Genomic DNA, 24,892 nt, shown 5'->3' on the forward strand with positions numbered 1-24,892 from the left:
TTTCACCCCACTGACACTAAGTTAAAGGTCTTGTTTAACCTACTCATGGCTTTTTGCTTTTGTTGATCAGCGATTTTCCTGAGCGAGACCACGTCACAAGTGTAAACATAAATTAACCACACATTTGAACCTTATACTGTGCAGTTCCACCTACTTAGAAAAATCAATAATAATATGATGATTCTTGAGTTGGTTTTCTCTGTATCATTTAATTGTGTATTGAAGTTTTTCATTTGGATTTTGTAGTTTTTGCCAAAAAATCAATCATACACAGATTGGTTCTGTTTTAAATTTTACGCCTCAGCTGAAATACAGTACATAAATTTAGAACTGAGGAAAACAGGTCTTATACATACATGGATTTGATTGTTTAAAAACATTCTACATTGTACAGAATAATCCATTTTCCACTGTAAAGTCTTTTTTATTTGTATTTATTTTTTAAGACAGTAGGTCTTCTCACACATGCCTGTCTCTTCTTTCATTTGTAGTAGTTGCTGTATCATTAAAGGCAAAATCCAACAGTCTGATAAACATACACATCTCAGATGCTTTAAATATTTCCATGTCACTTTTCACTATTTCCCAGAGTGAAACTCTTCTTTATTAGAAGAATTCTTATGGGAAAGCAGAGTTGAAAGGAGTGACATCATCAAGCCTTCCTGAAAAACAGATTGGTTTCCTTTAAGTAACACTCACTTGAGAAACCACCTATTTAGAGAGAGGCAGACAAAAATAGTTTGAAAGAAAATTAGCTGTAGAATAACTTAAAGCACTGGAGGGCAATTCCCTTCGAAGTTTAACTTAGTCGCCAGCACTATAAACATGAATCAAAAGCAGCCTATTTGAAATGTCTCTTGTAGGCTTTTATTTTGCCTTCTTGTAAATTATAGCCTTTATTGGGTACAAATAGTTTTTGTAAATTCACAGATACACTAAAGAACACATAGTGTGGGCCTGACTCTTTTTCTATTTGAAATGCCTATTCATTTGATGAATGCAAACAAGTCACTTTAGATCTGTATTGTAAGAAAATATTTTCCTCTTTAAATATGATTTCAGATCATTTATTTTCTAAATTTGCCTATGAATCCTAATTTGTATCTTCTTCACACAACCATTCTTTACATTGAGTGGCAGAAAGAAAGGCCTTCTCCTTTGAACTGAAATGGTTAATCGGACACCCTCTAGAGGGCGATGTTTTCTCAACTTTATTAGTGCAATGAATCCAGCTTCTCGGTGTATTCTGTTGATTTAGGTTGATGTTGTATGAATGCCATAGGAATATTCTGATCTATCATCCCCATTACCTTGCCTGTCTGTGAGTTGGAAACTTAGTTACATCCATTTGTTGATGTCTGAAAAGTTTTAAAAGAAATTATTTTACATGTGCCTTAGGAAGAATTTGCATCAGATTATAGTTCATTGTTTTATATTGGCAAACACTCCAGGTGAAATACTTTTTAAAATAATATGCTTTTGGTTATCTTATATCTTTCGTACTATGCATGCCAAATGTCAGAAAAGCGGACCTTCTTTTCTTTTCCTATTAATGCAAAGGGGATTTATGTTGCAGTTGATGAGTGTTACCCAAGTAAATCCTTTGTGTACGAGTTGGAGACTGGACTACTTAAAATGTATCATGATTCGGTTCTTTACAAGTCTTCCTGTTCTGAGTGTGTTTGTAGAGGTAGGAAGATTTCTCTCCACCCGCTCCGCCCCCACCGTATTCTGGCAGTCTTGGATCACCTTGTAGTAATTTCCACACTGAGAGCTGGTGTAGGCCATTATGTTCTGGAAAACTCCAGGTGTTACACTGGATCTCTTGGCCAGGAACTTTGTACAGAAAGTACACAATACCGATCAGTTACAGTATGACAGCGGATTACACATTTAGAGTAGATGAGAGAATAGACTAGGAGATATGTGAATGGTTGTAAACTGTGAACACAAATTTAGGTACTGGGCAGCAGCTTTACGGGTTGTAAATAAGCTGTATTATAATAACGGATGAAGACTCAGTGAAGTGGATACGGCTGGTAGTATCTGCTGGGTCATTGCTGCCAGGGCCGTAGCAACAAAGAACGTGGCCCCCTCCAGACATATGTCCAGGGCCCCTTACAATGCAGAAACGATAAAAAACTAAACAACTAAATTAATAACATTTATCCGCCGACCGCCATTATGAACGCAAATACACATTCTTTGAATGGGTCCAACTAAAATTCGAAACTGACCGACAGACAACTGATGTAGCCAATAGCATTATGATGTCTCATAATGACTTCACGGTTTTGTCAGTAAAACCGACATGGATTGTGCAATAGCATCAATAAATGTCACTTACCTAGTTATACCTTACATTTTTTTTTGCCACTTTTAGGGGCCCCGTTCCTTGCGGGGCCCCCTCCGGTCGGAGGGTATGGAGGGTGCTCGCTACGCCTCTGATTGCTGCAATGGACGCAAAAGCTCCATTACACCAGACAGAGAAAGTGGAGGATTGACAAGAGACCAAATTTTAACATAGCAGAGGGTCAGATAGGGATGTAGGCTGAGAAAATTATATCATGGGGGAGCATGATCATGAGGTGTTTTAGAGGGGTGCTTTTGTAGTGGGTATGGATGTGGATGGGGGAACAAGTGTAAGTTTCAGAAAACGGGCAAATGTCTCATTTACATGTACATGTGAAAAAGGCATGTGGTAGCATTCTGAACGGACTGGAGTTTGGATGAGAACTACTTCAGGAGGGAATTGTCGTTACGGAGGCAGGAAGTGATAAATGAATGACTGAGCAATTTAGCAGAGTAGGTGTCAAGGCAGTGGGTGATGCAAACTGTGTCTTGGACATTTTTATAGGTGGACTTGCAGAGGAATAATGGCACAGCAGAGCGAGATGTCAGGGACAGAACTGAGAGATGGGAGAAAGGCTAGAGTTCAGAATGGCACTACAGTTATGAGAGTCCCATGGAAATTTTCTTGCAAACGTGGATGGTCTCAGTCTTGGTGACATTAAAATAAAGAACATTTCTATAGAGTCAGGTGCTGATTTGTCAGAGGCAGGCGAAGAGGGAGTAAATGAGTAAAATGGAGTTCTGCTCTGAAGTGACCCATTAAAATGGCACTGCAAGGTTCTTTGTTTATTATTTCTATTTTCCCCCTCCATTATTTCCTATCAGATGTGCACAATTCACAAATAAAAAGATGTTTATCTTATGAACTGAGCTGTAAAAGTCAAGTTTGATTGTTTTCTTCTTGTACATCACCAGTAATAAGCTTATCCTGCTGATTAAGCACTCAACGACACCCATTATCATCTGATTGTCTCTGATGGGGCTGCACATTTCTTACTGATTGAAACTTGGTGAACTATTATACCTGTGATGTACAAGAAGTAATAGAAGCCACAGCTTTGTAGACTCTGCAGGAGTAAAAAGTAGTGAAAATCTGTTGTTGTTACTATGGACAGTTGAGGTGACTACACAAAGGGAGAGAGCTGTTGCGTAATGACTGATTACTTTTTTGTGTGGCTGCTTTTCAGAGCAGAACTGCATTTTAAAAGAGAGAGTTGTGTGTCATCAGAATAAAAGCAATTGCCAAATTTAAACTGTGAAATAATGTGCTTGAGTGAAAAGAAGTAGCTAGTGAAGGGCAGAGTACAGTGCCATAAGGGGCTTTATAGAGCAGTAGGTTAGTGTCAGAAGCAAAGTTTACCACCAGAAGTAAAGAAACAGGGCTAAGAGTGAAACCAGCTGAGAAGACGAGCAGGACACCGTGTTCTCAAGGATAATGTGGTTGATAATCTCAAATATTGCTTGGAAGTCAAGGAAGATGAGTAATTTGAGAGAGCTATGATCAGTACAATTAAGGAGTTCATTAACCACCTTCAGAACGGTGTTTTCATTGCTGAGAAAGATGTAAAAGCCAAACTGGCATGAGGCACTGATGCAGCAGGTGCTCTGGACATGAGAAGGCTGTTGCCATAATTTTGTAGAGAATGGGGTAAATTGGGTGTGAAAGGATATGAGGTACAGGTACAGTTGTTGAAGGTGGTGTTTTGATAGCTGAGGTTTTGATGAGGTATGGTGAGAGATTCTTGTTATATAGCTGTTTGTTGATGATGGCAGGTAGAGTGGGTGAGTTGTGGTGAGAAGAGAATAGGTGGTATGAGGTTCAGGAAATACCCTTCTCTGTTGGAACCCAGAGGAGGGCACTGGTGCAAACACTTCGTGCTTTCCCCAGCGATGTATTCCTCAGGGAAACAGCAGTGATCTCTTGCAGGGGCATGAAATATATAGCCCTTCAGCTTGCAGGGCTGCAGCAAACCCTGTGTATTTGTTTATAATCAGTGATTGATTATGCAGTAAATGGGTGCTGATCTTGTTGTCATGAATATTTTATTCTTAAGTATTTAAATCAGCTATGCCTTTTTTGGAGCCTAAAAATGCAAACACTTTAGGGAAAGAACTGAAGTGCTAAGACTGGAAATAAAATATATTTGTGTCTTTTAAAAGGTTTATCTTCTTAAATGTGCTGATTTGGCTTATTCTATTTGCTTACTCTTTGTGGGTTGTTAAAATCAGTTGCTTTTTTCCCATCTGAAGGAAATGCATCTTTGACACTTCTCATGACCTGAGTCATGATGCTGTCACAGAGCCAGAAAACATCCTTAGCAGTCATGGGTAAAAAAGCAGAGCTGATGAGGGTATGTGCAGTGGGAGGGGAAGAGGAGGGAAGAAGGGGGAGGAGAGAGAGCGATTCCTATGTTCCACCCCCCCCCCCACAGTTTCAATATTCTGTGGGTTTTAGACAAGTCACTTTTGTTATAATTGTCCATGGATGATATTCTCAGGTTCTCATATGCAATGGTTATCAAAGCACATTGTTTTATAACTTAGAAGAAATAATGTGTATGCAACCTGGGTCAGATATCTGCCTAGAACTACTTTAAACATAATAATGTTTGTGCTAATTGCTGCAGACATAGCAGGGACCGGGGGGGGAACATGGACATTAGTACAAGGAAAAAGTGGCAAAAAAACAGCCACAACTTTATTAACATACATAAATTGGCTTGGCAGAATTTGATTTTTTTTTTATAATTTTGACAGATAATATCAATGCTTATTTTAAAGCATATTTTAATTTTGATAAATGTCAATTTTCACATTTTCAGGAAAATTATGGGGAGAGTGTAAGACAATCATTTATTTAATGACAGTAGACTTGGAGATTCAAAAAGCTAAATCCTTATAACCATTAAACATAAATTATAATAATATGGAGATGTACCTACCTCATAGGATTGGAAGGGAACCTGGAAGATCATAGAGTCCAGCCCCCTTGCCTTCACTAACAGGACCAAGTACTGATTTTGCCATAGATCCCTAAGTGGTCCCCTCAAGGATTGAACTCACAACCCTGGCTTTAGCAGGCCAATGCGCAAACCACTGAGCTATCCCCCCAAATCAAATGTCAAAGTATACAAAGTAAATATCTTTAAGTCAAATTCTAAGCAGCATTTTTCTTACATTGACTACCTGTAAATTTTGATTGTTATTGATGGAGAGTTTTTTGTCAGTTTGTGCATGCATGGTGAAATTGACAGTTACTGATATTTACCAGTAAAAATCGAATCCTTCCATGTCTGTATATAACTAATCCTTAATATTAGGTATCTACTAGCTGAAAATTGGGGTGAGCATGCTTTTCTCTCTTCTTCCTGTACTCCACCCAATAAGTTTGTTCTCAACTGCCCACAGACAGGTCATCCAAGAGGCTACCAGGCCAATCACTTGCACATTCTAATGCAAAAGTGTCCCATGTCTCATGCTGAGGGACTTCGTTCTCCCACAGCCAAAACTCCAGTAGTTCCTAGTGATCAGTTTATTCTATTCCATGGGGCAGGGAAACCCCTTGCCTTCCAATGGCACCAGGACTAAGGGCCCTCACTGTAAATTTTCCTATGTCATCCAAACTTCTTGCAAGGATCCACCAATACAAAGAGGCCTTTAAATTTACACACACAAGGGAAAAATGGAAGAGAAGCAGCAACAGCATATGTCTGTCTCCCGGAGCCCTGCACCATTGATCCTGAGATACACTGTTATAAAACATCTACAGACGGACAAGAAAACTCAGTAAACTCAGTGATTATGAATAACCAAGCCTGGAATCCATGACTCTGAGCAGAATTGTAGGCATGAATCCTGATATAGACAGAATGGCAAGCAACTGGACCCCCTCCCTGGTGCAGGCTTTTACTGGAGATGATTCAGCCAATGGGAGGCCATTTTAGCTGATTTCCCTGGCAATCACCAATTGGGGTGAACCAGCTGAAGTGTCAGTGTTACAGTCTGCTCCTGCTTCTGCAGGGAGCTATGAAGTCCACAGCTGGCTGTCAGAGGGAGGGGGTTTTGTTTTTGTTTTTTCACTTCAGTGCAAGTTTTGCCCTAAGGATTGTAGGTTTGGACCAACAATATTTTCAGTTAAATGGACCCTGAAAGATTATTATGTAGTAAGATTTTGGTCCTGTTTCTTGATCTACTTTTAGATCTGTTTACAAAGCCGGTGCAAGCTTTTATTCGTATCCCCCCTCTTCCCAAACCAAAAGCTTCAGTGCTTTTTTTTTTAATCCATGCAGCTTTGTCCTGTGTTCCAGGTGCAAGAAAGAGAGAAGGGGAAATTGTCACAGGAACAGATCTTAGTTTCAAGTTTCCAGTGGGATATTTTATAAGAAGTTAGCTAAGATCAGGGATGTTTCTCTGACAGGAGGTCTCACAACTGTTGACATGGGACTCCAAGTATATGCACAAGAGTACCAGGGCTACTTCACACACAACTGCCTGTGTCTGTGCATGTGCCTCCAAAGATTTCACTTCCATCCAAAAAAAAAAAAAAAAAAGCATGTGCATAAGTAGGAGTATTGGCCACCTGTATATCACCAGCAGTTTGAGCACAGCTTGTACGGTTCCCGTGTGGTGGGTTCTAATCCCGAGCAGAGCTAGAGTTTTAAATGCTTCACCCTTAGGATAGATCTGCACTGCAGTTAAACCCCCTGCCTGGCTCACAGGCTCACTGTTTAATTTCAGTGTAGATGGTCAGGCTGGAGTCTGGGCTCTAAGATCCTGCGAGGTGGGAGGGTCCCAGAGCTTGGGCTGCCTGCAAACCAACATGTCTGTGTCACACTTAAATAGCCCCTACCCTGAGCCAGTCACAGGTGTCTAACTGCAGTGTAGACATCTCCTTAGAGGAAGGTGAAGTGAATGGTGTAAATTCCTCTGTCCCTACCCTCAAGGACTAGAAAGAATTTGAGGGTTTCAGTGAGAGTAATTGAGGCAGTCAGTGGTTTCCTGAAAGTGGAGATAGTGTAGGGAGGGAAGAAGTGGAGGCCTCAGATGGAGAGGGTGTGGATGTGGTGGGGAAATGCACCAATGGGTGTGGTGTAAAATCCTAGAAAGATTGGAGGGGTGATTTCCAGGGCCTGAGGTGATATCCAGGGTAACTGAGGGTAGAGGAGTGTTTCTTTCCCCTGTGGCTGGAGACACTTGGACTGGTGCATGTGCCTCTCAGGGGAATGTTACGAGCACACAGGCTTGCCTGTTGGCATCAAATGCTCCATCTTTTCATACATAGACAAGGAAAGGGCTGCTTTCCCAGTACATTCATGTGAATAGATGCAGCCATTTTATAAAAGATGAGCAAAAAAGTGGTTTTAAACATTATGAAGACAAAAGGCCAAATTCTGCTCTCATCAGTATAAACGTAACTGACCTCAGTGATTTACTCTGGATTTACATCAGTGTAAATTGGAGAAAGTTTGACTTTGAGTGCCTAATCTGTATATAGCCACTGTAGCTAATAAAAGTGCTATGAGAAATATTCAGACTTAGGCTGGTAAATGGATCTTGTTCCTAGCAGTTTGCTGCTTGAAGCAGTTGCTGTGCAATGTTAAGAAGTAGTGGTTATTTTAATTAAGAGCTATAAAGTTTCCTGTTGTTGCACACCCAGTTCCCAGGGAAAAAAAGTAACATTTGGGGCAGATTTAAATATGTTGCATCTTATTGGCAGTAATTAGTGTTGTTCTTTTTTAATTAATTAAAAATATTATTGAATGATCTGTTACACCCTCCCAAACGACTTCTGTGAGCCAGCATTGCTTCCGCAGAGTTCTCTATTTGGGTCACAAGGCAGTGTTTCTCACCAGGGCGCTGTTGTTTCCTCTTCCGACTCTAGTAGATTACAGATTATACTGGAACATGTCTGGGGAAAGGTCAAAAATGAGGGTGAAAGTCCTGGAACTGTCGCTGGGAAGCTTTTCATTCTCATCTATGAGACTTCTCCTATTGAATAAAAATCAAAACAAAATAAACCGCCACATGCGCGTGATTTTTTTAACAGCGTTTAGAAAGGATTGTATTTGTATTTGTCTTGCCTTAAATAATTAGTGAGTATTTGGTTGAGGAATCTCTTACAATAGGCAGCAAATGAAGGCTAAGCATGCTTCATTTTCTCATTGCTCAGCCTGCCAGTGATTGTGTAGATTCAAGTTATTGTGTGTTTTACTTACAGTCAAGAAGTTGCAGGATATTGATATTTGATGTTAACTTTGTTAAAATATTTGTTGCAGTTTGAATTTTAGTTTATTAAGTACAGTAGGAGATTAAAAGCAGACCAGGTGCTTCGGAATTGAAATGATATAATTGTGTTACTTATTAATTTTATTGGAATTATACAAGGAAGAATAAGAACACAAGGAAATACAGAATAATTTTTAAAATATATACATCGTTTTACTATATAGCTAATAAAAGTTCAGTTCTACTTATTTTTTTCTGGAAACAACACAGAACAATTGAGTGCTTATTATTCCCAATCTACTAATATAAAACCTTACATAGGGCCAAAACCTGCTTGCATTACTTATGTGTAAAGTGAAATTTCACAGTGCACACCATCATCCCACAACAGCTGACATTAGCCAGTGCAAGAATACCATATCCAGCTGAAACTGGGGGGGAAATTTAGTAGGTAGAATTATGTAATCTGACCTTGAATTTACCCAAACTCTGGTGTTCACACCCCTTCCTGTATTAGAAAGTGCACCTGTGATTTTAGAGCTTGATAGTGAGGTACTGGGTACCCCCTTCCCCAGTTGATGGAAGTTGGTGGTGATCAACTTTGTAGGTTTGTCTCTTAAGTAACCAGGACTTAATTTTTTTTGTCTGTTCTAAAAGGTGACATCTTCAATAGGAAGGGGCCCCTCAGTATCCCACCCGACTGCCGACCGAGCCCAAATCTATACTGAGTTCATTGTCAAGTGATCAAGCAGTGAATCAGCTCAGTATACTGCTTGTTTTTGTAATGTATTACAAACTAACAATTCTCGCATGTTTTGATCAAAATGCAGTTTTCTGTCAGGCCTGGAAAAATTCAATTCTAAAACCAAGTAGAAATGTGCAACTCGCTCTGTCATTTACATCTTACAGATTAGTTCCCTACAGTACGTTATTCTGGTTTGTACTTTTAAAAGTAACATAAAAAAATTGTAAGTTAAAAGTTTGTCTGTGGCAGTCATCAACCTAATGTCTAGTTTTCAGAAGTACCTTGGTGCCTGGTGGTTTGCCACTTTCATATATTCTCAGTCACTGCATTCAGCAGCTAAGAACACTAACCCTTCATATTCTGCCTTTTATTTTTTTTAAGGGGTGGGCAAAGGTAAAACTGAAATGACATTAGCCTTGCAATGGCATTACCTGGGAGTTGCGGCTGATGTCTTTTCCACAAATGTCCAACTTTGTCAAAAACCAGTAAATCTTGTGAAGTTTATTTTCCTTATAGCATCTGTGTTTTATAATGGTGCTTTTAATTTGTTTTTACTTTGTCTTTTGGGATTTCTTTTGTCCGGCGCTTTCAGGCCTCCCTTTTTTCAGTGGAAGTGAGTATGTTAATGATGACTGGTTTGGGAATATACCCCTGCAAAGTTGACATGACAGCCTGTTCGCTCTGTATAATAACAAAGCCCATTGTTATTTTCTCTCTTCACTTTTATCCTCAACTTAATCCATTTCTCCTGTGAGTATTTGTGGTATAAAATGCCTGGGAAAAAAACATGGCTCAGAACACTGAATGGGTCATAGAAGGTTTCCTTATCCCAGACTTTATGCCAATTGGTACCCAAGATAGAACTAATGAATTATTTTTTCCCATGTCTCATATAGGCAGACTTTATCCAATGAAATATTGTCCTTTTTAATAAATGTCTGCTGTTAGAATACCTTTTAAAAAGGCAAGAACATCCCATGATTTCCTCCTAATTTCATGGTTTGTTCTCTATCTCTATGTCTCTGTGTAAACATTCATAGATAAGATTCAGCAGCAGCTTCAACTAAAACAAGAGAATCAATTTCAATAATGGTAATCCAAAAAGCAGAATTTGGATTCAGGGCAGAAAACACTCAAGAGGTTTGGGATTTGGGTTTAGTTCAGATCAGGAGTTTGGATGCTTATCCAAACTTTCTCTTCCTCTTGAATCTGTAAAATTTGGCTGGGAATTTTTGTGAGAACTGCCTTTCAGGTGGTGTTCTGGCCCTTGACTGGAACCGGGGGTGCCGAGATACAGGGAAGTGGCACGATGTACATAAAAAACCACCTTAAAGTGCCCACAACAGATGGTAAAAACAGCCCCTCCTTGCACAGCCCTTAAGCCTGACGGAAGAAAAACCTCTCCAGTGACATCCCATAGACAGATAAATACTTAACCAAAAAGATGTGCCTTGCTCTGTACTCTGAAGGTCAGTAAACTCAGACACTGGCAGATCACCAAGGAAGAGAGATCCACAGCTAGGGACACTCTAGTGAAAATGTTCTGCCTCCAGTCCTTACGAGGCCACGTCTGTAATGAAGGTGGCAGGAGTTTTGTTTTGTTTTTAAGTTCCCTCTGAATGGATTGCTATAAAAGGTATTCCTGGCAAAGTCAATCAGGCAGTACCCTGCCTGGTTTATGTGCAATTGTCAGTATGAAAACAAGCTTCTGAAGTTAGCATGTCATTTCAAGCTAAATTTTTAACGTTTAGGGAAGCTGTTGGAACTGTATTCCTACTTTTTGTTACTTATCAATAGGTATATTTGAAGTGTTGATTTATCCTGTACACATACTGCAGAATAATTTGACTGAGCTATGCTGAAGGATTCTTCACTATACAATTTTTTTTGATATTTCTGGAGCACTTAAACTTTGTCACTGTGTCCTTTCACAGTGAATCAACAACTGCTTGAGCTGTGGAAATAATGTGGATGCTTGACTGCATTCTTTGTGCTCTTTTGGCCTGATCCTACTGTCTTGTGCGCAAAACTCCCATTTACTGCAATGAGAGTTGCATGCTTCTAAGGGCTAGAGGACAGGGGAAAATTTTTTATTGGGTTTTTGGGCAGATACAATAGCATCCACAAAGTTTAAAAAAAACCTGACCTGTTAAATGTAATCTGTGGAACACCACATCATTCCAGTAGTGGATGTACAATATAGGTCTTGCTGAATGCATGATAAAGAAATCGTAGTCACAGAGTGCATTTACTGTATCCCCACGGCTATGCAATTAAGAAGTCAAGGTTGTATCTTTATGATGGGACTGAGGCAACATTGTCCAGACAATAGAGATACCACTTTATAGAACATTTCCATACTAAAAGTATCTAAATATAATTCAAATGAAAGCTATTATTATTACTCTTTCTAAATAAAGTAGCATTTTTCCTAACCTGATTCATCTGCACTAAGTAGAGCTTATTTAAAAGTCAAATTATCAAGCAAAATACTCACTCCTAAGTAACTAAAATTTTTCTCTTAAGCCTTTTGTACCATTCTGATTTTTAATTTCTGATTTGCACCATGGCTGGTGAATGTATTTTCAAAATTATACAACTAAATTTTGCTTAAAATAAAGTGTAGATTGATAGGTATTTGGTGGCAGATTAGATGTTTAAAATATTTGCATCTATTATGTTTGGATCTTTTACTCTCGACTTCATTTCTGCTGTGAAACGTTGAGTGTTTTGATGACTGGGTTGGTTAATTTTTAATAAATTTGTATCTTTTCAGTCAGTAAAGCTTTATTTTAAAAACTAAAATATCTGAACTCAGAAGATATTTCTGCCCTAGAAATTATGAACAAGTTAAATGTCCTGCTTCTTACCCACAGCTAGTTACTTCGTAACACACCTCTTTCATCCCTAAAGGATAGTGATTTTTGCACAGTCTGCAGGCAATGCTTGTGAATAATTAGTTAAACTTTGATTCTGTTCATGTATTTATTTTTAATGCAATTTTCAACTGAAAGCAAGGCATACTTTTTGTTCTGTGTAGAGTATCTGCTGTAGGTTCAATGAGAGCACCTTATCTCCAGCACAGTTTTAAATGATAACACCGGTGACGTTTTAAAGTTAAAGTGTTTTCATTAAATATCACAAATGGCAAAGTGCTTAGTTAGAAACAACAGAAATGAATGCATATAAGATTGGTTTTCCAAGATGGTTTAAAGAGTCAGAAGTCACAATCTTGAAAACAAACCTCATATAGTCAAGTATCATGTCTTTGTTAATTCTGACTGGAAGTAATGTCTTAGTTCCTGCAAAGTGACTGCAATATGATTTAGTCAGGAATTCAAGTAGGATTTACAGCAACAATTCTTTGTACAGTCCTTCTAAAAAAAATAAAAAGTAAATAAATAAAAGCTGCTTTAATGCATTCCCAGAACACAAGCAAACAAGTTGAAAGGAATATTCTATTTTGTTCTAATTTATCATCTCTTAAGCATCTTTATTTCCCTTTATATATTTTTGTTCTTTCCTTTTTTTCTTACTGTAAAAAAGGAAAAAAGGAAAGTATTGTATAATGTATCAAACAACTCAGAAAAATGTTGCTACTTCTTAGATCCTTCACTCTATAAAATACAAACGTTACAGTGACTAATTGGTGTGCATGTGTGTGTTGACTAATTGGTGTGCATGTGTGTGTATTGGTATTTTTAAGATTCCTGAAAGAGGATCTAATCCTCCAAACTGCTGAGTGTCCTCAACTGCCCCACAGGATCCCTCAGCTTTAATGGGAGTTGAGGGAGCTCGGCATCTTTCAGCGTAGATCTAATTTATGATTACTCACTTTTCCTGCACTCAGAAATCCTATTGAATTCAGTGGCAGCTTTGCATTTGGAAGGCTAATTAATTGCTGCATGGTACTGAGATTTGAGTGCATTGAGTAATTATGGATTCCTTGTATGTACTGTATACAAATTACTGTTGCAACAGGCAGATGGGATTCAGAACTTGATCAGTGCAGCATTACAATTACTCATCGTATTCCTAACAAAACAAAGAAAGCAAGGTATAGATATTTGGAATCACTTCTTTAGGTATCACTGTTTTCTGTGTTGAATGTTGCAGTTTATGTTGAATACAGAGTGAGGAACACATTTTTTAAAAGGGGCTTGATGACAGAATAGTAACTAATTACACAAAAATGCAGAAGACTATTTTATGCTCTTTCCACATGAACCAAGAATGAATCTTCAAGGAAACTAATCAAAGATTTTTTTGAGAAAAGAATTGAAGCCTCAGGCTTAATTTAAATATGAGGGTTTTTTTTCTTTCTTTCTTTCTTGTTGTTCCCCTCCACCCCCAAGTTAGTTCGGGAAAATCTCTGTAGTTCTGAATGAAGTCTGTACTCAGAGACTATTCAATAGGCTGGTTATTCATTAAAGCCCTGCCATTTTTCTTAAAATGTATTGAATAATGCGCAGACCGGATACCTAACATAAAATATACTTTGTAATTTCATCATTTTTTTGTTTGTGTGCTTTCCTAAAACACAGAGTTCTACATACTTGGTAGAAAAACAAACACAAAACCCCAAGCTAACGGTTATATGGTATTAAAAGGAGGGTAAAGGAAGCATTGAGTGTCTTTAGGAAGATGAGACATTCATTAAGATTTTTCCGCCTTCCTTTTCCTATCTTCAATCCATCTGAAGTACCATTATAGCTTTTCAGCCAGCTTCCTGTGAGAAACTCTTTTCTTTGCTGTTATTCTTCCTTGAAAAAAGGTGGCTGCACTTCAGTCAGGATTGTATGGATTTGGTCTGGGATTTGTATAATATCTATGTAGAATGCATCAGTTGTTTAGGAACTTAATTCCCAATATGGCTTCCTTTTGATTAAGGACAAAGCCAGCATTTCACAGCATTATAGGAACACAGAAAAACAAGTTAATGATCTAAACCTTTTAATTCACAGTTGCTTGTCTATTTAAAGTACTTTTGATTCTATTATAAACAGACTGGCCCCTTTTTGTTTCATTTTTTTTTCTTTGGTTTCTTTACATTTCTTTCCCTGTTTGCCATGAAATTTGTAGCTAGTTTCCTTTTCTAACTGAAGACTGAAAGGTTGTGATTGCAGAATGATACAGAAAGTAGGAAAGCGTATCTAAACGAAGCATATGTCTAAAACAGACCTTCTGTCTTAGTAATTTGAAACAAGTTTAGTTTAGTGTGTGTGTGGGGGGGGATTCTTTCCCTTTTCTAAATGCTATATTTTGGCATTTTATTTCTCTTGTTTTGAAGGACAGTGAAGTTTTTCTGTTTACAATAAACTCTGGATTTTGCTCTTATTTTAGTTTTACTTTCCTTCATTTTATTCTTTATATATCAGTAGCATGTATTTTTCTATCCTTTCTTCAGTGCAGCAGGTTGCTATTATGGGATACCATACTTTCACTCATGGAGGCAGCAAAAATGTTCTTTTTCAGAATTTCTCAGTGTAAAGCACAGTATGAGGTACTGCAGGACAAAAATTCCTTTCTAGGATATTTTACCTTTTCCATAGACAATTTGGATTCAGAATCTGTTTCTCCAATTGGATTTTGAAATTTCTTGATATGTGAAACTCGCTCAATAGAACAGCAGCACTATGGCTGACTTTATTACTATAGGCTACAATTTCTTCATCTCCTTAGATATGAAAAATATTTATATTGCTGTTTTATCTGCTTCTGTATATTTTTCTATAGTTTTAAGAGGAATTCCTAAGAGATTTTTTCTTTTTCTTCGTCAATAGAAGTCTATTATTGTATATTTAAAACTGTTAATTTTATGTGGTTATCAGAAATGATAAATGGGGAAAAATTTCCAGTAATAATTTAAAGAATTATTTCCATCTCTTCAAGGTAAACTGAATAACCAAGATACTTACAATAATTTCACTAATAATAATCCTGGGAACCCACGACTTCTGCCACTTCCAAGTTTGACTGTGGTGGTACCTCTTGCACAAATCAAACAGCCAATGACCTTAGGGACCATCACCAAACGCACAGGGTAAGTGTACCTGCATGACATTTCTTATTAACACTGTTTGTAGTTGTTCGACAAAATACTCATAGAACGAATTCATGCGGTTAGTGATGCTTTTCTGATTTATGCTTTGTGTTTCCAGCGTACATATAATTCCGTGGCACAAAACTTAGGTAGAAAGTATACCATGACGAGTATTAAAAACACATAAAAACAGATCTGTCTAAGAATTCAGAAGCATAAATGTTTGTTTGTTTGTTTGTTTGTTTGGATAGATGGATCATTTTCTTGCAACCACTCCATGGACATATTCTATGTTGACATGAGTAGACCTTATGCATAAGGAACAAGTATAAAATATGTCTTGGTGTATGCTGAATCATATAGAGTGAGCTCTTGAATAGTTTCCACCTTAAAGAAAACTTGTTTTAAATATGTTTTTGATTTATAAATTCTTCAACCATAGTAGTAGTTGGGTGTTATATATGGAAAGGCAGCAAACCAGGGGTGACTATAGATACATATATAGAAAAATCCTATACACATAAATATATGTTTCTAATGTTTTCCTGATAGTATAATTCTGTCTGTGTACCCTATTGATTTGAGTAATTTTTTTTATAAAACACATCTTATTGGAACCCTAAGAATCCTCTTCATTTTCACCACTTTTACACATCCCATGCACTTAGGATGAAGATAAGGAGGACTAGACAGATTTCCTTCTGATTTCATTGATCAGTCACAGGGGTCACTCATGGGTGCTTACAAAGGAACTGTCTTTTTTTTCCCTGTGTTTGTACAGCACCCTAGCGCAGTGGAAAACTGGTCCATGACTAGGGCTCCTTGGCACTATGGTAATTAAAATGATATTAAGACCCCCTGTACAGTGGACTACCTCCACAGCACTCCTCACCCCAATCGCTTAACTTAGTACAGTAAGCTAAGACTTGGGTTTGAAGCACATGCATGTCTGCTGCCACATGTTGAAGTTATCCTCTCCATAGCTCTTAAAGGGCCTGTGGAATTTTTCAGAGATGTGTTTGGTCCCGTGTCCTTGATCAAAATTTCCCTTTCCACTTACTGTTCTGCAGAATGCTATTCGCTTGTTGATTTTTCGCCATCCATCCAAGAATCAGCTACATTTTAGTAGTTCTGTATATATGGTGTATAAAGCACTTTAGGATCCTCTGGTATGAAAATCACTACTAAATAAATGTATATTATTATTATTATTATTTATTTTATTTATTATTAAATAGGACATTAACCAACCATATAATGCACACTTAACAAAGAGGCACAAAGTAACTTCAGGTTTCACAGATTTGAAAATTTTGGGGTAGTTGCTCCTGAAATTGATCAGCTGACCATTGATATTTTGTGTACTTAAATAGCCATCTGTCTCTGGAAACTTCCAGTTTCTGCAGTTCATGAATAAACTCTCAAAGATACATTTTTCCCCCTCCTTCCTGGAGAAGCTCAAATCCTGAAGGTTCAACAGTTAGAGCTTTATTTTAAAAGTTTGACTCAGTCATTCCCTTATTGACTGAGACTTTATGTATGAGAAACATTCTTCTGTGGATACACTAGCACAACTCCCTTCCTATTCCATGGAGTTTGGGGGGTGGCAAGTAAGTACCATCTTGCCACCCATACTTAGTTCCCTGCTCAAAGCCACATTACCTAGATTTCACATGGGGATAGGTGAATTTCACCTTAGTGCCCTTCAATGGGAATTTTACTTGAGTAAGCATAGAGTAAGGATTTCAGGATTGTGCCCTTTATTCTGGTTAATTACTCAATCTCTGATATGATGTCTGGGATATTTTATAAAATGCATTTATTATTATAGTTTACATAGCTCTACAGTTATGCCTGGCAAGGTCCTAAAGGACATATAATCTAACCACCCAGTTCTGCTCCTACTGATGTGAATGGGAGTTTTGTCAGACCTTACTGCCGAGTTACGAGCAAAAGCTGAACACCTGTGGTACTCCTTGACTTTGGTGAGAATTGGAAGTTCTCACACCTCTGATGATTTGCCCTGAACTGTGCAGAGAACTGTAGACAGAACGTGTGGTACAACAGAGAAGCAGGGACAAGGGAAAACTGTAGTTTATTTCTTCTGTGCATGCATTGCAGGTGTTGGGTTTTTTTGCAATATAATCACAGATGAGGGAGGAAAATGGAGCATGGAGATGAATGCTGGAAAGAAAGTGAGCAAGGAAGAGGACAGGGAGGGAGACTGATGACTCGCAGGAGGGAAGGCATGGCATGTGCATCAAAAGAGGAACAAGTCACAAATGGGAGAAGGAGACAGATGAGTTGAGCAAAAGGACTGGGAGGAGCACAACAGAGGGAGGAGGAGGATCTGAGAATGTAGGTTTTGGCACAGACACATAGACTCTTGGAGATGAGCACAGGGAGCTCGAACCACAGTGATAGGCCCCGTAGGAACTGAGAGTGAGAGAGATGGTTGAAGGAGACAAGAAGCCAGTGGAGACATGAGAAGGGAATAACAGGACTGGAGTGACAGAAGGGGAAGACGGTAAAAGTCAGCTTTGTGGTTGTAGTCAGCCCCACTTCTTTGGTTTTCAGCGGTAATTTTTGCTGCATTTTCTGAGGCCATTTATAAAAAAAAATGTGATGGTGATGCCATTGAAATTTTGTACAAGTAATGCAGAAATAACTGAAATCTTGCATTTTATTTCTACATATCATTTCGTACCTATCTTAAGAGTGTAGTTCATGCTCAGCTTTTTCCACATGTAAATTTCCTATTCACAAACGTTGCCTTATCCTATTATTTTGTGTAATTTTTAAAATGAATTGAGCATAAAATATTCAATGAGGCTTAAGTAGGGAAAAAAAATGGTTCTGGAAAGGACCCCAGCTATGTAAGTACAATTTTCATGAATGGGCTGATAATATTCAGCAAATCCCATGTAAATGTGTAATGCTAAGCTTATGGCCGCCTTCTTTTGTTCTGTGTCCAAAATATTTGATGAACGTACACAAAATTAACATGAAAAGCTGTATTTACAAAGCAGAGATTTAAGAGGAATGCCAAGGATCCAAGAAGCCTGGCATGCCTAAAATGGCCAATTGAGACAGCAGCCTTAACTTAAAGCTCCAGGGGGCAAAGCGTGTGTTTGACATATTTAACATCTGCCCTCATATTTCTAGAAACACATAGCAATGTAAGTCTGTACGGTGTAATATTTAGACAGGACAAGGACCATCTGCCTAGCTCTAAGAAGTGTAGGAGGCATGTATTACTACAAATGGCAAAAGACAGATGTATTTACACCTACGTGGTCAGCACCTTTAAGCAGTGCTTCAAGGAAACAAGGCACTCTTTGGAAGCAGCTGCTTAACCTTGTGATTGTGCAGTGAACAGAGAAGGAGGAAGTGCTTGAAATCAGTTGGATTTTACAACTGCTATACAATGGTCATCAAAATTGGTTCTTTCTGTTGCTTTTAAAAATCAGATTTTAAATCTATTATGGTACAATTCCAGAAAGAAAAAGCAAGACTAAAACAGTGACAGATAACTTCTAGTTTTAGATTTGTCTGCTTTATTAGTTATTAGCATCTGAAAAGCCCCTCTTTCATTAGAACACTTAAGCAGCATTTATAACTGGATTGAACAAGCAAATTGTTGTTGGTTTGGTTCTAGTTTTTCCCAGGACAGCAAAATATTTTTTCATACAAAAAGATTAATCAATGCCCTTAATATTATCGATCTCAAATCAACATGTTCTTTTCTTGGCAACCAGAGAGGAGTAAACTTTCAGAATGAGTCCATAGTTAGCCCCAGGGGAATGAAATACAAGGATCAGGAGTTGCATCATCACAGTGTTGATCACTGGAGCTTTTTTTGTCAAGTAAACCTGCAAAACTCAACATTTTCTGACCACTCATTAAGCTCCTTTCTTTTGAATGCAGGTTACACTCCTAGTGTTGAATACCTGAGGGTGAGCTTACCAAGAAAAATGGCATCTCTTGTTTCCCATGACTGTTCTTTCTTTGGTTTCCTTCCTGTGCTTCTTCCCTTGACTTTTTCATTCCCCCACCACTTTCTCTTAAACTGTCTATTCTCCCATCTCCATTTGGCACGTCACTTTTACCCCCAATTTTTTAATAAGCCTCTTGACTCGCTTTCCTGCAGTTTGTCCTATCAACACTTTAACACCACAAAAGATTAACCAAAGGGACTCTCTACACTTTCAAAAAGGAAGGATGATGTTGTAGTTAAAGCCTGCGTATGGGGGCTGGGAGATGTGGCTCCACCACAGATTTCCATTGTGTCTTTGGGTAAGTCACTGAACCATTGTGTGTCAGTATCCCCATTAACAGATAGGAACAATAATACTGACTTCCCTTGGAAAAGTGTGGCGTGCCCTAATTCATTCATTCATTTTTTTTTTTGCAAAGTGCTTATAAACCATAAAAGGGAGGTTTCTATATAGGGACAAATGATTTATTTCCTGAGAGAAGCAATAGAAAACTAGACAATCTGACTGTCTTGGGACCATTACAAAAAAGACAGCACTTGAATGTATTAATTGGAGGAAAGCTGTGTGTTTGCAGTTGACCTATTATAAGTACATCCTGTTTCAGTGGAGTGGATTGTATTTAGTTTCCAGTTCATACGAATGTGGTAAAATAGATGAACTGTAATAGAGAAGAAGAAATAAATGATAAAGTAATTGCTACAAAGGAAAATCCTTGTAAATGTTTGCTCCTTTGACAGCAGCATTTATTTTTAATTTCTCAAGGGATGGTCATTTATGTTGGTATCGTACTTCAGTCACAAATATGACATAGCTGCACTGAAACCCCCATATGTCAATTTCTGTAGTAGTCTCTTGCCAAAACAAAGCCTTACAGTGCTCCTTACAAGAACAGAAACAAATCTGATTTTTCCTCTTTGAAAGGTTTGAGTTCATATATGTGAAACTTTATCCATTTCCCCTCCTCCCGCTTTCTTTTATTATATAAAATAAGGAGAGGGAAATGTAGATAAAGTCTCTGATGTTGAAACGGGCTGAGATTTTATCATTTTAATGTTTCCCATCTCCTCTACTATTTGTTCAGAAAATCATTGATATCCGTTTGATGTATTTTAACTCAGAAGAGCTTAATTTATCCCAGGTCCGATTAGTGATGCAAACAAAAATAAGAAGAGCCATATCATGATCCAATTATGTAGGCAACAACAACTGAAAAAAAATCGGTATGCATTAAAACTAAATCCAAGTAAAAGCTTAGAAAGACAATGATCAGTGTGCCTGTACGTTTATTGAAAAATTTCTATTTTGGTCACATTTTTCAAACATGGTTATGTATCATCTGAAGAATGAGTATACTAAACTTTGGTAATAAAGAAGCAGCTCTAGCTCTTTGTAATTTGTATGAAGTATTGTGATTTATCCCTCACTTTGCCCAAATGGGATAAATTTCTTTGCACAATTTCTTTATGAAATATCAGCGAAACCTGATAGTAATGGAGGGATTAGGGTAAGTAGATATTGTTGACTTTATTAAGATTTTGAATAGTTACATATTTTTAAAAAACATGCTAAATCAGCAAAATCAAATGAGTTTTGGTTTTCTTAAAACTCATGATCAGATTGAAAACTAGGTGAAAAAAAATACTGTTTGAATTTTGAATCATAATCACCGTCATTTAATATTTTTTCCATTGGGAGACAATTCCCAATATACTCTCTTATGTGCACTTGGCATTCGAGCCACTGCAACATAGAACTTCAGTGCCTTTTTTCCCCCTGCCTTGACATTGCTGTGTTATTGTCACCCAGCATAGCCATCTGGTGCTGTCAATTCAAGGATGGGTTATCTTGTAATTTGTACATTGTCTTTTTTTATTAACAAACCAACCATGCTGTGTGAAGCAAATTGTAAAACATGTTCAGTTGCTTGTGTAAAAGACCACAGAAATGAATTGTAAATTAAGGAAAGCAGGGAACCGCGGAACAAAAAGGGGTTACGGCTATGCTATCTGACATGTATATAGACTTTGTATTAAGAATGTAAGCTGTTTTTTTAAATGTAATTGCAGTTTTTCTGTGCTACAAGAAATCTAATCTATAACTCAAACTGCACATTTTCAGTAATCTGTGTTGGTCACTTAGTTTATTTTTGAAAAAGACAAGGGTAATTTTCGTGATTAAAAAAAGATCTCATGGTTACTTGTTCAGTTAAATTATAATTTATAGAATTTTCAAACAAATACTTAATTCTTTCAATGTCCTTGTGATCTTAGGTAAGTATTATTTTCCCTGTTTTTACCAATGGAAAAACAGAGGAAGAGCAGTAAACTGATTTGCTTTAGGTGGGACCCAGCCAGGATTACAACTCAGAAATTCCCAGCTCCTAGTCTCATGATTAGACCACTAGCTAATGGCGCTACAGTTTTAGGCCAGGCAGATCCTTGGCTCTTGAGTATGTTGGTAATGGGTTGTGCAGAATAATGGAGAGATCTGGTTTTTGTCAAAGGTTTCTTAAGTGCAGCACCACTTTCTTAATCTGTTGATGAATCCTTGGAGTGGCTTTTGGGACAATAACTCGCTCTTTGTGTTAGAAGTCAGTTCATCCAGTTAAACAGGGTTCTAGCACTATTCTAGAATGGCTCGGCATTTCCTGAAGGGCTGCTGGTTCCACCCTGGTGAACCTTGATGCAGAACTGGGACCCCAGTAGGCATGTGTATGAAAACAGTTTAATTAAAAGAGATTTTACTATACATGATAAAGCTGCAGAGCTGGTAATACCTTTAATTTGGTCTCAGAGTTGCAGCCGTGTAAGTCTGTATCCACAAAAAGAACAGGAGTATTTGTGGTACCTTAGAGACTAACAAATTTATTTGAGCATAAGCTTTCGTGGGCTATAGCCCATTTCATCGGATGCATAGAATGGAACATATAGTGAGGATATATATATATGTACATGTTCTCTGTGTGTATATATATCCCCTCACTATATGTTCCCTTCTATGCATCCAATGAAGTGGGCTGTAGCCCACGAAAGCTTATGCTCAGATAAATTTGTTAGTCTCTAAGGTGCCAGAAGTACTCCTGTTCGTTTTTTAATTTGGTTGTTGACCTACAAAACTAAAACTGATATTAATACTTCATTGCCCTGGCAAATTTTTTGTCCTGGTTTGGATAAGTACATCTTCAGATCCCTACGCATGCAGCTGTAACATTTTTGTTTTCTTTAACTTTACATAACTAATTTCTTAAAAAGATATCTGTGTTCACTGGTATTGCTTTCATTTCAAATTGGTATAAATTTAAGGTGAAAACGTATAGCTACATGCCTAATACTCCCCTTTGTGATAGCCTTTTGTTTTATTGGGGTGGCTGAAAATAGTTAACTTCAGTTTCATTTAGCAATTATTTGTCCTTAACTCAAAGTATAGAAAAAGTAAGAACACATCTGCATTTAAAAAAATTGACTGCAGCAATTACGTGGGCAGTGCTAAATGCCCCAAATAAGGATTATAGAAGCCCTGAGCACATAAGTGGCTTTAAATTTATTTTTCAGACTGTATACAAATGTCAGTATGATTATGGCTTATGCCATGGTGATTTAAAACAAACAAACTTATTAAAAATTGGTAGTGGTGGGGCTTGATTTTAAAAACTATACTGTACTTTATAGAAAATAGTTTTTAAAACTGATTTTATGCTGTAGAGAGAATTTTAATAAGTGGCCAGACATATTAAGTTGTGCATCAGTATTAGATTTTATATCGGATGTTGCATTTAAAATTAGCAATTCTTTTCTTTGCTGCATTCCGAACTAGCTTGTAAGGGAAAAAGACTAGCATGTCATGCCACTGTTACGCATTTTAATTTCCAAGATTGTGTTTTTAAAATGGGAAAGAGAGAAGGGGGAGAACTTCCCTAAAAGATGGTGGTTCTACCTGAGGTTTATTTATTATAGGGCTGATCTCTTTCTGGCAATTATTTTTTTTCCGACTCTCATTGGATTTTAAACATTTAATGACAAACACCCACACATTTGCTGCCGTTGATGCTAATTTACTTCGTTATCTGATTGTTAATGTTGACTTGAATGTTATTTTAAGGCCCTCAACTCTGTTTTTCCTCTGTAGTGCCTCTAACAAGGCATTGCCAGAGCATTTCAAAAAGGAAAACTATACTGTCTAACTTTTCAAAATCTGTCCATATTAAAAGTGATAGCAGCATGTGGATGCTATATTTACAGCAGTTACTGCATGAAGGACCTGATCCTGTAAACACTTGCCTCCATGGATAGTCACATTGATGTCAGTGGGGCTACTCACATGAGTAAGTGTTTGGATGATGTCCTCATCAGCATGTTTGTTACCTTAGAGTTCAGCATACCTTCAGGGGCCTTGCAAACAGTTATGAAAATTATTTTATTTACCTTTATTTTAAATCTTAATAGTATGATATACACTGTACTTGTTGATAATGAGTTTTCATCTAATTTTTGTGCATTTTTCCCCTTTACATGAAGACCTTACCTGTTTGGAGCAGGATGTTTTTCCATAAAAGCTCCTTGGTGAGTTCTGAGTTCAATCCCAGCATGCCTATAATTCATTTGGTGTACGCACTGAAAATAACTTTACGTTCAAATTGTTTTTTTACTGCATGGGCTGATCCATAGGTGGAAGCACTGTATACTTGTCACCTACTTTTAAACTATGGATAAATATTTGCCATCATGTGCACTATGTTTCTCTCATGATATTTAATACGTTAACGCAGACATTTTAATTAATATTTGAAGTAGGGAAATTTAGTTTTTAAAGTAGCAGAGATGTTAGAAAAGATTAAAAATAATCCAGTTAGGCCAAGTTGTAAACCGTATCTGTTCTGAAAACATAATCTCTCTCTCTAATATATTATACACACAGACACTTCCCACAATGTAGTGTCTAAACACTTTCCTTGCTTATGGACAGAAGACACCAGCTACTATGGGTTTCTCTGTAGTAAGTCGAATTAGGTAATAATAAAATACTAAACTAAGAGAAATGAAATAATATTATAATGACTAACCGTTTCCTACTCAGGAAACCACTTGAAATGATGAAACATTTTTAAGAACACTAAATAAACAGACATTCAGAAGTTCTTATCATTATGTCAAAAGACATGTTGTTTCTTAATAGTCAGCACATTTTTGTAATAAAATGTTTTAAACATTTAACATTGCAGCATATTGCCACAACCAGCTTAAAAAATACTGTACAGGCATGGAAGCATTAAAAGTAATCATAAGAAGTTATTCTGTGCAAGAGACTGGTGCAGCCGCACTTGCAGTTACCTTATTCTAAAAAGAGTATGATCAGGCGGGTACAGATTTAGATAACTAGAATGATATGGGGGTGTAGGGATTTTAGACAGAAAATTTCAAGAGCTGTTGGGGACTACGTACTGTAAGTGTGTAGTGACTGATATATGCAGCTCTCATTACCACTAATGGGAATTGTTCACATATATCCCTGTTACATCCAGATCAGAATATT

The 24,892-nt window shown here is 37.5% G+C and overlaps 1 protein-coding gene across 10 annotated transcripts in view; it reads left to right on the forward strand.

Moving 5' to 3' along the window:
- BCAS3 (BCAS3 microtubule associated cell migration factor) overlaps positions 1–24,892 on the forward strand; it is a 490,501-nt gene that overhangs the window by 169,591 nt on the left and 296,018 nt on the right. For 6 of the 10 annotated variants that reach the window (XM_050929312.1, XM_050929315.1, XM_050929318.1 and 3 more), the window contains one exon: positions 15,215–15,365. In XM_050929312.1, the coding sequence (XP_050785269.1) occupies positions 15,215–15,365 (151 nt within the window). Of the gene's footprint in view, positions 1–15,214; positions 15,366–23,877; positions 23,923–24,892 lie in introns of all 10 variants that reach the window. The other 4 variants (XM_050929311.1, XM_050929313.1, XM_050929317.1 and 1 more) reach the window with 1 other exon arrangement.

Source organism: Gopherus flavomarginatus, chromosome 19, assembly GCF_025201925.1.
Source record: "Gopherus flavomarginatus isolate rGopFla2 chromosome 19, rGopFla2.mat.asm, whole genome shotgun sequence".
NCBI classification, from domain to species: Eukaryota; Metazoa; Chordata; order Testudines; family Testudinidae; genus Gopherus; species Gopherus flavomarginatus.